Raw genomic sequence first — 13,627 nt, 5'->3', positions numbered from 1 at the left:
AATCCACAGGGTAATCCAGAGTAAGAGTAGCGAAACACATCCCACATAGACGAGACCAGAAAAGAACTTGGTTCTACCCATCGGTTATTGATTAGATGGAGGCAGATCCGAATGACCAGAGAGAAGTCTGACGTTTCACCGGAAGATTGAATGATCACAAATAAAAAAATAAAAAATATGAATTGTTCATAATACAATAAATAAATAAAAAATTTTGTGTGTAAATTTTATGGATTTACTTGCATGCAAACGGCAAGTAACATTAAATTAAACATGAAATTGTTAAGCAGAAAATTTGAAAAATTTTATTTTTTTGTAAAAAGTCCTTTAAAGTCCCCCTGTAAAAAATTGTATCCCTTAAAACTGGGAATGTGAAAAATGTCTTCATGCCTTAAAATAGCTGGAATGTAACTCTACACTGCTCTTCGTTTAGTATAAATGGAACTATGAATATAGTAATTTGCCCCGCCTCCACTCACTCTCAGAGCTCTCAGAGATCCACTCGGCCAACTTACTGAGATAAATGCTGCACAATAGTACCGTTCTTTACAATGTCGGGACACATAAAGGTAATTAATATGATTAGCCTTTTGCTTGACTATGTTATCTAAGAGCTAATAATTTGTTGTGAATGTTACACAAACTATGTTCCCGTTCGCCATCTCAGAGTCAGACCGCTGCCTCGGTATCCTTAGAAATGCTTTGAACAACTCAGAACGTCCGTGGAGAAAAGCATAGGCTATTTCATCATAACATCGTAATATATACATCATACACCCGCTATATGGCTAAATTTCCCCGATTTTTCATATCAACAGAAGAATATATCGGGATAACCTGGCTTCTCTTGAGACTTCACTGCTTTAGAGCGGTCATAGTTAATGATATGCTAAAGCCCGCCCACACGTTGACGTGATTGGTTACAAGCTAGTTTGTGACGTCAGAAACACCAGTGATTTCCAACCGTATTTTTGAGACTGTCTTTGGTTCACTGCAGTTTTAAAGAGAAAATATTCAGCAATGGTGTCAACTTATGAATTTGCACATGGTTTGTCTTAATGCATATTAAAAACGACACATAGACATATAAACAACAATACAGGGGGACTTTAATATTTTTCTTTTACAACTTCAAAACTTCAGATAGGGTAAATATTAGGGATGTCCCGATCCGATACTCAGTATCGGTATCGGCTCCGATACTCAGTATCGGTATCGGCTCCGATACTGCCATTTTTGCCGGATCGGGTATCGGTCAGACGAGGTCGATCCAAATCCGATATTGTATGTTCACTATTCTCTGTTATTGTTGAGCCCCAAAAAAGCATAAAGCACCATAAGGTTTTCGTGCACTATATTATAAGTGTTCTGAAGCCATACTATAGTATAATGTAAGATATAAATGAATATTTAAGTCATTAAATTTAAGTTCACGTAAACTTTTCCATCCGCTGCGGCTGTCAATCATTCTCCATTCAGCAGTGCGTCGCGTTCGGTTACAATAGATGAAACTTTCTCCAAGATGATTCAATGTTAATATTATTATACTTGATCTGTAGATAAAGGTCTATAGTTTCGCATAAAATGACTATCTTGCTGGATTGTATTGCTGTACCTTAATCATGTTCCTTTCTACCATGTGTTTGTTAGATCACAACACTGGAGAGCACTATTCTTCACGCGCACAGTAACTGAAATTCAAAACAGTTAAAAGAAAAGACTCAATAAACTATTGCATGGACAGATACTGTATAATACACTTTATGCATCATTATGTCTTTCCTTTGTGCTTTGAACTTTTCAATGCGGACTCGAAGAGCTGCGCGCTGTGACTGTGTTGCTTCAAGCGGATCATTCAGCGCTCGGGATGCGCATAAGCACTTTGTGCCGCACTGTTTTGCAGCCTTTCATAATCATATCATAATACTTTTGCGCAATGGAAGATTATTAATAGCCTTTTTTGTTATGTCCTATCTATCATATGTTGCAGCCTCATTAAACAGCTGTTCTATACATTTAAAATATGTCTTAATTTTATAGTAGACTATATATAAAATAATTGATCTTTTTGATTTTTGTTATCTTGTTTTTCATGAATGTATTTTACAACAATACAAAGAGCAATGTGTAACGTTTTACCAGATTTAGTGCTACACTTATTGTCTCTTATTTGTTCCCCACTAAATAATGTATTTTTTCACTAAATGTTCAGATTTTATACAATTATTGTGCACTTATGATTTTTCTAGACTAAATTTTACTGCTGAGTTATCCACTAATCTAGTTTTTAATAGAATTTTTGTCATAGGTTATGATCATTTTTGTATTCATTCATTCTGTATTAAGTAGATTGTGTTTAACACACAAAAGAGTGATTATCAGATCAACACACAGAGTTATAGAAATTCTACTTGATTTAAAAAAAAACTGCGCTGGTATCGGATCGGTATCGGTCGATACTCAGAATTTTTGGTATCGGATCGGATCGGTTCAGAAAAAATGGTATCGGGACATCCCTAGTAAATATCCATTTTATGTGGACTTTAAAAATGCACATTTGTACATGTGAATACTTCTTAAATAAAAAAGTGTTGTCTTTATATGTGAAACTTTTAGCTTAAACTTTTTATTAAAAGCTGTTGAGTGCACCTTTAAATTACTTCATTTATAATACGCTGTCATATTACTTTCGTTCAGCAATTTGCTGCATACTGTGGCTTGTGAGATGAAACGCATGATATTCCTCATTTGTAAGTCACTTTGGATAAAAGCATCTATGAATAAATGTAATGTAAACAGTTCTTGATTAATCAAAAAGATCATGCTTATAGAAGAACCTTCTAACACAAATGAGCAAAAACCAATGCAAGCATGCACACGTACAAGCACATACACAAACCTGCGCATAAGCCACTGCTGAATACTCAGATCATCTCGGACACAGTCTTTATCTTTCTGTCTCTGACCTTCTTTTCAAAATTTCAGTCACTGTCTATGATGTATTCCACATACTCCTCATAAAGACATCACAATGATTTCTGCAAACACACAGGCCTCATCATCAAAGAAAAAACCTTCTCTCTCATTCAAATTCATGAAATTTTGTTCAAACACATCCCTTCTGACAAACACAAGAAAACACAAAAGGATAAGGAGTCAGCATGCATACCAATGCTGTAGCAGAGAAAGAGCGAGAGACATTAGCTATTCTCCACTCTCTCCGCCACTGTGATCGAACTCTTTGATTTTCTCATGGGGGTCATCCTAAACACTCGAGTTCATTCACTGTTAATTCAATCTCCATCTATAAGAGGTTCATTAACAGTAAGTATTTTTTGATGCATATATTTACAACCAACTTTATTTGTTAATTAATTGACAAATACTTTGCAGAGTGTTCAAATAGATGCACAGAGGCATGCAAACCAGCTCCTAATTCACCATATCCGTACAGACTTTTAGGGAAATTCTGCTGACCGTCAAAGAGCAGTGCCATTTCACAGTCCTGAACATACATCTGAGGCCACGTGGATCCAAATCTAAAAGGATTAATTTCCACTCATGGCCTGTGAAATACTTCCATCAGCACTGCACATTTCCTCAGTCAACACTGTGATACTTACAGAGCGCAGATTATTTTAAACCACTCACAGGAATTAACTGACGCAGCTTAACATTCACAAGATTTTAAAAACAGAAATTCATACAGGGTTGGACAGTAATTATAAGATTTATAAAGATCTTAAACAAGAACGTGTGCGAAATAGTTCAGCCCAAACCTAACAAAATCTGTGCTAGCAACCAATGGGATGACAAATGGCATCCGCAGACATTCTTTATAGGACACATTTATGATTTATTTTTCGTGAAGATGAGAAAACAAATTTAGTTTGCTTTTCCTTAATGCTGATAGAAACATGTAAATGGCTGTATCAAACACGTGGCATTGATGCAGCATCATGTAAACGTAAAAATGTTTCCAGTTATTGTGTCATTGTAGAAATGCAATGATTAATTAAAGCCATGATTAATTTATTTGGTGTCCGAAAGTGCCTGATAGAGTATATGGTTACCGTTCTAGATAAAGCAAACAGTATTCAGCTGATCATGTGATCTCAAAATGGCAGCTGCCATGAGATGGACCCACTCCATGTAAATTAAAACAGCTTTATTTAGGTCATTGATATGGAGATTTGTTTTAAATAAAGTTATATTTTAAAAAATCTAATAATAATTGATTATTTACTGAATAATAATAAAAATCATCTAAAATAATTTCTTGAGGCATAAAACTTTTTAATGATGGAAAATATATTACCAAAAATATGGGTTACCTAAAGCAAGTAGTATTCAGCTGGTCATCTAAAAATGGCAGCTGCCATGAGATGGACCCACTCTTTGTAAATTAAAACAGCTTTTATTAGGCCATTGATTTTTTTTATTATAAAAAAAATAATTTATTTAATAAACTTATGGTAACAGTTTACTTAAAATCTTTATATATAATGCATTATAAAAGTATTTTAATGCATTAATTATGTACTGAGGGAGGCAGACAGACAAATTGTTTACATTGTTTTTTTTATCTCCTGCTTGAAGTTAATACAAATTTTTTAGAGTGCACAGTACACACTTTTTTGAATTTTGACCACGGACACAGGTCTTAGCACCTAATTATCTGGGAGAGCATGGTGAGTGATCTGAATAGAATGCATTAATTATGCATTGTAATAATGCATTGTATGGTGTCATGAATAATTGTAACCACAGTTATAATACACTACACGTATCTATTCATTATTACACCTTTAAAAGTATAATGCATTAAAACACATGGCAAACAACACATTTTAGATGTTACAAGGAATCTGCAAATATTAAAATGCATTATGCCTTTGGTTACCATTATTTATGAAAAGCTATAATGCATTATAACAAACATTCTAAATACCTTTATAATGCAAAGGCTTTAAGTAAAGTATTACCAAACTTATTTTTTTTATAAATAAGATACTATGTTTTTTTTTTTTTTACATTTACATGTTCATTTCTTCTCTGAATAGAGGGATCCAATAATATAGAGGCAAATGAAAATTAAAATTAGTTGTTTTAAAAAGCAAACCTTAAAAATCTTGTTTCCTTATGTATCATCCAACATCTATTTTTAATCTTTGCTCATCATATTTGAAACAGAAACTATAACTGTACAGTGTACACTGTCATACAATGTTGACATGAACATTTGTGAAAAGCCAAGGAATGTCAGTGTATCAACTATGGCTCACTGTTATGCAAACTAATCCCACAATTATTGCATGTCTACAGTGGCGTGCACTTTGTTACATGCCAATCATAACATTCAGATGACAGGTGGCAGGTGAATGCACCTGTATTTTTGAAAGCACATTGGGACAGTGTCTCCAGCTTGATATACAATGTCCTATCAAATTCATGTGTATGTGTAAGGGCGTGTATATCTAATAATATGATTCATTGCTCCAGTGCACATTCATCTTAAAGACAGAACACTGTGTGTTCAAGGCGACAAAACATCTGTAAACCTACAATATCTGATAAACTTTGACAAATGACTCAGGTAATAAGGGTCAACACATGGTGTGCTCTAAACAAGTATCCTCAGGGACAGAACTGATGAAATACCTGTGGAATCAATAGGGCAGTTAGGAGGTTAGATCAGTGGGCTAAAGAACTCTTTCACACACATACATCTTAGGAAAAATTACCAACATTAAGAGAGGATCGTTGCAGTAAACCTAAATTGAGGTCATGTCATTGTAGTTTATGGATGGATGGATGGAACACTGTAGGTTGACATATACAGAAAGAGAATGTGTTTGTAAACCTTTTGTTCTAACTAATTAATTTTAAATGGTCCAGTGGAGTGCCTATAGCAGACTACAGTTTGAACAGACTGTTATCTAAAAATGAATAATATTACATTTTACATTTAGCTGACTTAGGTGCTAATATCAAATTAATAATGATAATAAGTAAAATCTACATTTTTGTTTCATTCAATTAACTACTGACATTTCTTCCAAATTTTAAGAAAAAACAGCATTTATTTGCAGAAAATGGCAACTGGTTCAAATCACAAAAAAGATGGCATGTTTTCAGACCTCGAAGAATGCAAAAAAGTGTATTCATTTTTAAACAACACAATACTAATGTCTTAACTTAAGAAATGAATATTTGGTTCAAACTCTTTTTTACAATTACAGCTTTCATGTGTCTTTGCCTGCTCTACCATTCTTACACATTGCTGTTTGGTGACTTTATGCTACTCCTGGCACAAATATTCAAGCAGCTTGGCTTTGTTTGATGGCTTGTGACCTTCCATTTTTCTCTTGATCAAATTCCAGAGGTTTTCAGTGGGGTTCAGGTGTAGAGATTGGGCTGGCCATGACAAGGTCTTGGTCTGGTGGTCCTCCATCCACACTTTTATTGGCCTGGCTGTGTGGCAAGGAGCATCGTCCCGTGGGAGAAACCAATCCTTCGAGTTTATTCAATATATTATATTGTCCGGGCAGAAGGGAGCAATTTTGTTCTACCAGGATAACCTTGTACGCTGCTTGAGTCATGCATCCTTCTTAAAGACAATGTTTTTACTTGAAATATGGAAGAAATATTGTCAGTAGTTTAAAAAAACAGGCAAAAAAACAAAAAAAATATATAAATTTTACTTAAACACATATGAATATTAAATCCCGAGAAACTCCTAATTTTCCAGTGGTCTCTTAATTTTTCCCGATCTCTCTCTATATATAGTATTTCCAGCTCTGTTTCACAATCTATCCCACAGAAGCAATACGCCAAGCTTTCTGTTTCAACTGAAGTCCCATCTTTTGGAAAGGACTCGAGAGCATCAAATCAAGTCTTGGGTAGGAAAGAGGATTAATGTAGGTTGTTAAAACTACTTTGGGGATTTACAGTGAAGCCAAAGCCATTCAGCATCAATCATCATACAGTACTGTTCTCTGTATGACTACAGCAGGCTTTATCTCAATAACACATAGAGGGCAGACAGTGATCAAATCTCTCAAATCACATTTTAGTGATGATGATGCTGATGGTTTAATATTAAACATAATACTTTCAAGATGGCCCGTCAACGACACTTATTATGTCAGGAAAGGTCAAACATCACATACAGAACAAAGGACTTTGAGAAACCTATCTTTGTTAATGATTTGATCCCAATTTGTAGAAAGTTTTAACGTTTGAGTTCTGGAACAAAACATTATTATAGTAGCGGACAATGTTGATCATTTCAATGAATACGTAGGCTATTTCTATGCAGACACAACAACTACACAATACTTTTAGAGAGGTCACAAAAATAAATAGAAAATGAAGATATTTTGAAACAAGAGATAACAAAACACTTTCACAAGTCGATTAAGCAGTGACGTGACAAAAAGACCCACGATGCCGAACACCGAAAGTTTATAAATTAACAAGTAACTGCAGGTGACAAAGTTAACGTTACCACAATGAACGTGACATTACAGACAATCACTTACCGATTCGTATGACCTGCTGGTCACTAAGGTAAAACTTTGACATCAAGTAAAAAAGGAAAAATAACAGTCTTTTGCGCTTATCCATGGCTTTGTAATCAAAATTGGTAAAAATAAAAAACTTCATGTCATAAAACTGGATTCAGGGAATCGTAGCGCGCGCTCATCAACCATTCACCTCCCATCGCGCGCAATGGAAACAGCTCCTCGAAAAAGCCAGTTATTGACTCAAAAACAACATATCATCCTTTACCGGAAAGATCACGATGTAACAGAGTTTTCAAGACATTTCAGGTAAGATTTTGTGCGGATATCCTGCGTTCATCGCTTCAAATACTTGTAGCACACCGCACGCTCACTGCGAGGATAGTAAAGTGCGCGTGCCAATGGCAGACACATGATCCAGACGCAGGATTAAAGCAAAATCTACTCAGCGTTTTGGCTTTCTTCACGGTGTTATCCTCTTTTTTAAGTCCGCACAGACTTTTTCCAGGGTCTTAAATTCTCTTCCCCTCCAAATAGCTACATTGAGACAATCTGTTTGAGGTAAAGTGACCTGATGCCTGTCATGGGAAGTTAAATAGTTGCTCTCATTCACTTCATGTTCAAAATATATGTATGAGAGTCCTCAGAATTATAGTGACGATGTTGTGTTTTGAACCGATTCTTCATTCTTGATTGACTCAATCGAAACGATTCGATAAGCGTTTGTAGAACACTCGACTGAAAGGGATGACATAGGAGCAATAGGCTACTGTGAAAAATGGAACACATTTATGTTAATCATATTATTATTACTATTATGATCTTCTTATTAATAATAATAATATGTTAGAAATGATAATGTTGGAATAGTAATCACAACATTTGACATAATCTACATAATAGTGAAAACTAGTGATAATCATCAAAAATCAAACTTAATACATCTGGAAAGAAACACTTGAATGACTTAAATTTGGTCTTGTTCATTGGTACGAACCGATTCGGTAAATTTAATTGGACCAAAAGCTGACTTGCTTTTTGCCAAATGGTGGAGCAACGCCATCTGTTGGGCAAATCTTATTACAGCCCATATTTCAAAGGAAGAAGCTGTAGAGATGTTATTTGACTAAATTAAACATAACAATTAAACATTAAATTAAACCTTATTAATAACCTTATGAATAGTTCACCCAAAAAATAAAATGTTGTCATTAGCCTACTTACTCACCGTCAAATTGTTCCAAACCTGTATGAGTTTCTTTCTTCTGTTGAACACAAAAGAAGATATTAAAATAAAAGAATATTGGTTCTCCAGAGAGTTAAAGGTTGTATCAGTGATTTCTGGCCCAAAAAAAAATGTCTAATCTTTCCTAACGTTCCGCTAGCTGCCCGCCCCATAAGCATGCCGTCCAAAAACCGCGTCTCTGTAGGCAGCCTAGGCTCTGAACTCTGCACACAAAAACAAATGGGTACAACCTCCACTCAAAACCAAAATAAAGTGTTCCAACCAATCACTGACAGGGGCGGGTGTTGCTCCGATTTCGCGTCCAGCCGTGCACGAGCGCAAAACCTCACAACACCCGCCCCTGTCAGTGATTGGTTGGAACACTTTATTTTGGTTTTGAGTGGTGGTTGTACCCATTTGTTTTTGTGTGCAGATTTCAGAGCCTACGCTGCCCTACAGAGACGCGGTTATTGGACGGCATGCTTATGGGGCGGGCAGGTAGCGGATCATTAGGAAAGATTAGACATTTAATTTTGGGCCTGAAATCACTGAGACAACCTTTAATGGCACATATTGACTTCCATAGGAAAAAATAATACCATGGAATTCAGTGAGGGCAACTGTCCGGTTAACAACATTCTTTAAAATATCTTATTTTGTGTTCAACAGAAGAAAGAAACGTATACAGGTTTTGGACCAACATGAGGGTAAGTAAATGATGACAGAATTTTCATTTTTGGGTGAACTATCCCTTTAAAAAAGACTACTGTCACCAACTCATCCATTTTTACAATTCACTAATGCATGCATTTGCATTAGAGTCTAGGCTGGCTGAGCTAAACAGTGTCTCCAAACTGATGTCGCTGTGGCTGGAGGACTCAGCGATGGTGGTTTCTTCTCCTGCCCTGCCGAGGGGGCCAGAACGACACTGCAACAGCCCAGCCGTGCATAGCAAACACGAGGCCAGCCAGCCTACAAACAGAGCCTCCCCCATGTGGAACCGAATGGAGCTCAGACCATGATCGGCATGGAAGATGCTTAGTGCCGTCCAGGACACAGGGATGAGAGTAGTGAGTGAAGCGAGCAGGTGCAAACAGGCCGCTCCAACCAGGCAACACCTGGCACTCTCGGGACGGGTGCACTGAATGCTCACGAGTGAAATGACCCATGCAGCCGCAGCCAGAACCGAAGAGAGAGTTATAAAGTAACGAGCTGACCACGGGCCTGGATCTAAATAGGCTTTGCATGTTAATGAACTGGCATTATGGCTAAAAGAACATTTAGTCCATAGCCCTGCATATTCTACACATGATCCAGAATGTACGGTCAGTTTCCACCTCGGTAGTCCCATGATCACGGCTACACAGAGAAAGCCAAAAGAAGCACAAATCAAAGCTACTATATCAACACAGAGGACTCTTCCTTTCCTCAGTCTGATGAATGTTTCATCTGTGTGATTCAGCGACTCATCCATGATTTCTTAATATTGATGGTCAGCTGTGGCAGGTAGGAGAGAAATAAAGTAGAATTTCAATTTCAATTCTAGAGCATTTCAAATAATGCATGGTTACATTTATTGACAGATTTATGATTTATTATTCATATTATTCATAATTGACTAGTCAGCAGGCAGCAGTGTGTGGAAAGAATAGAAATGCATTACAGGTTGTTTTTTTACAGTTGCTAGGACACATTTCTCAATACTTAGGTAATTTTGTCCAAAACTTTTCAGTTATCTGAACCAACTTTCAGCTTGGCACAGCAGTACATTTCACATTCAAAATGCACCAAAACACTTCATTCATGTCTCAAATCAACTAATTCTTCTATAACACTAGCAAAGATTGTCATCCGACCAACAAACACAGTGTCACTCATTAAAGGATTAGTTCACTTTTTAAAAAACTTTTGCTGATAATTTACTCACCCCCATGTCATCCAAGATGTCCATGTCTTTCATTCTTCAGTCGAAAAGAAATTATGGTTTTTGATGAAAACATTCTAGGATTTTTCTCCATATAATGGACTTCATAGGGTACCAAACGGTCCAAGGTCCAAATGACAGTTTCATTGCAGCTTCAAATGGCTTGAAACCACACCAGACGATGCATAAGGGTCTTATCTTGGGAAACGATCGGTCATTTCAAAAATAAATAAAAAAGTTTAAGTTTTATACTGTCAGTTTTGCTCTGTTCTGTGATGCACGTTGGTGACTCTCCTGTTCGAACTCGTTCATCAAAATGAACGAATCTTTTTTCGAGTCATTTCGTTCGTTGAATGAACGAAATGACTCGAAAAAAGATTCGTTCATTTTGATGAACGAGTTCGAACAGGAGAGTTCGAAACAAAACAAAACAAAACAAAAAGATTTGTTAATTTTGAACGAGGCTTTTTCGAGTAATTTCGTTCATTCAACGCATTCAATGAACGAAATGACTCGAAAAAAGATTTGTTTATTTTGATGAACGAGTTCGAACAGGAGAGTCAGAAACGTGCATCACAGAACAGAGCAGGGCGAGCATTTGTGCTTATAAAACTTAAACGTTTTTATTTATTTTTGAAATGACCGATCGTTTCACAAGATAAGACCCTTATGCATCGTCTGGTTTCGTTTAAAGCCATTTGAAGCTGCACTGAAACTGTCATTTGGACCTTGGACCGTTTGGTACCCAATGAAGTCCATTACATGGAGAAAAATCCTAGAATGTTTTCATCAAAAACCTTAAAGGGATACTCCACCAGTTTTTCTTATTAAACTATGTTATTCCCTTAACTAAGACGAGTTGATACATACCTCTCTCGTCTCAGTGCGTGCACTATATCGCTCTGTATTGCCGCAAAACTATGTTAGCACTTAGCTTAGCCCATGCATTAAATATGGGCCAAGCAGAGAAGCGACCAAACACTTCCACGTTTTCCCTATGTAAACACAGTTACTCGAGTAGTGTAACTTGACCTGGGCTGGTGACACAAAATAAACCGTTGCGCTTTTCTAAGCGTTTAAAATTGATGACTATATTGTATGGCGGAATACCATAACAAGTGCTTTTGAGCACTTCGACTTGGCGCAATAATATCTTCACTCGTGAAAAGTCCTCTTACCGGCTCCCGCTTCCTCTCCCCCTCCCTCTGACATTTCCGTCAATACAACCAACGTGACATGCGCCGGTAGTAGTAGTTCGAGCGGAGTTGACAAAGTAACAGGTTGTTGGAAGCTAGTTTGTGTACAATAATGGTTAAAGCGTGCATCGTAAAGGGTTGTGAAAATAAGGAGAATGTACATAGTGCTGTCATTTTTCACCGAATTCCAACACACCACATACAGCGGAGAGCTTGGTTAGCTGCTTTGAACAAGAATCCCAAAACACCATTGATGACTCTGAAGAAGTGGCGTGTTTGCTCCGAACATTTCACAAAGGAGGACTATACCTGCACAGGAACACGCCTAAAGGATGAGGCTACACCAACAATATTCAGATCACTTACACAAGAAAGAGGATCATCACCCAACGCTGTAAGTGTACTTTTGCATGGTATTTAGTTGTCCTGGAAGTGTCAGTAACCTTAGCTGAGTAACATATCTGTGAAATCAGTGCGCTTCTGAGACAGGAAATAAAAAGTTACTGTTTTATTTAGATAAGGACTGAGCTCAGAAAGAAACATGTAGTATAAGCCTTAAACCGTATAACTCAACCAAGCTCTCCGCTGTATGTGGTGTGTTGGAATTCAGTGAAAAATGACAGCACTATGTACATTCTCCTTATTTTCACAACCCTTTACGATGCACGCTTTAACCATTATTGTACACAAACTAGCTTCCAACAACCTGTTACTTCGTCAACTCCGCTCGAACTACTACTGCCGGCGCATATCACGTTGGTTGTATTGACGGAAATGTCAGAGGGAGGGGGAGAGGAAGCGGGAGCCGGTAAGAGGACTTTTCACGAGTGAAGATATTATTGCGCCAAGTCGAAGTGCTCAAAAGCACTTGTTATGGTATTCCGCCACACAATATAGTCATCAATTTTAAACGCTTAGAAAAGCGCAACGGTTTATTTTGTGTCACCAGCCCAGGTCAAGTTACACTACTCGAGTAACTGTGTTTACATAGGGAAAACGTGGAAGTGTTTGGTCGCTTCTCTGCTTGGCCCATATTTAATGCATGGGCTAAGCTAAGTGCTAACATAGTTTTGCGGCAATACAGAGCGATATAGTGCACACACTGAGACGAGAGAGGTATGTATCAACTCGTCTTAGTTAAGGGAATAACATAGTTTAATAAGAAAAACTGGTGGAGTATCCCTTTAATTTCTTTTCGACTGAAGAAAGAAAGACATGGACATCTTGGATGACATGGGGGTGAGTAAATTATCAGAAAAAGTTTTTTTAAAAAGTGAACTAATCCTTTAAACAATGACCTAAAATACACTAACAACAAGAATGACAGCCAGCTATCTGCTGTTTAGAATCGAATGCAGGATATGTTACATAGTCCATGTTTACATTAGTGTACAAAGTTATTCCTACATTTTTTCTTTTGTATAGATAATAGGTAATGAAATTGAAAGACTAACATCTGTGTAGGTGTTCAGCTACATCTAATAGTTTTGATAGTATTTCATTTTTTTAGATTGAGAATATATTTCAATGTTGCATTAGTGAAGAAATTTAGCAAATTACTGGCTTATTCAATATTGAATTATGAAAAGTGTATGTAAACTTGCAAACTGGCCTGTATATGAGTGTTTGTGTGTCTAAGTGAGAAATGTATTCATGTATTTTGAAAGATGCATTCCTTGCCAAAGCATTGATAAATGATAAACAGTTTAGCCCACATAGACTGATGTTGTGATATTGAGAAATGGGTCCTAGGGAT

At 36.8% G+C, this 13,627-nt stretch overlaps 1 protein-coding gene across 5 annotated transcripts in view; it reads right to left on the bottom strand.

The window, feature by feature from the left end:
- Positions 1-8,295, bottom strand: part of grik1a (glutamate receptor, ionotropic, kainate 1a) — a 59,327-nt gene extending 51,032 nt beyond the window's left edge. For all 5 annotated transcript variants that reach the window (XR_013207093.1, XM_077242670.1, XM_077242673.1 and 2 more), the window contains exon 1: positions 7,545-8,295. Coding sequence is in view for 4 of the 5 variants with exons in the window: in XM_077242670.1 (XP_077098785.1) it covers positions 7,545-7,668 (124 nt within the window). In the remaining variant the exon portion in view is untranslated. The remainder of the gene's footprint in view (positions 1-7,544) is intronic.
- Positions 8,296-13,627: the final 5,332 nt, after the last annotated feature.

The sequence above is a fragment of the Siphateles boraxobius genome, unplaced genomic scaffold, assembly GCF_051911475.1.
Source record: "Siphateles boraxobius isolate OS27281-9 unplaced genomic scaffold, OSU_SipBor_1 25, whole genome shotgun sequence".
Classification (NCBI taxonomy): domain Eukaryota; kingdom Metazoa; phylum Chordata; class Actinopteri; order Cypriniformes; family Leuciscidae; genus Siphateles; species Siphateles boraxobius.
The sequence above is the reverse complement of the archived record's forward strand: the minus strand, read 5'-3'. Positions and strand labels throughout refer to the sequence as shown.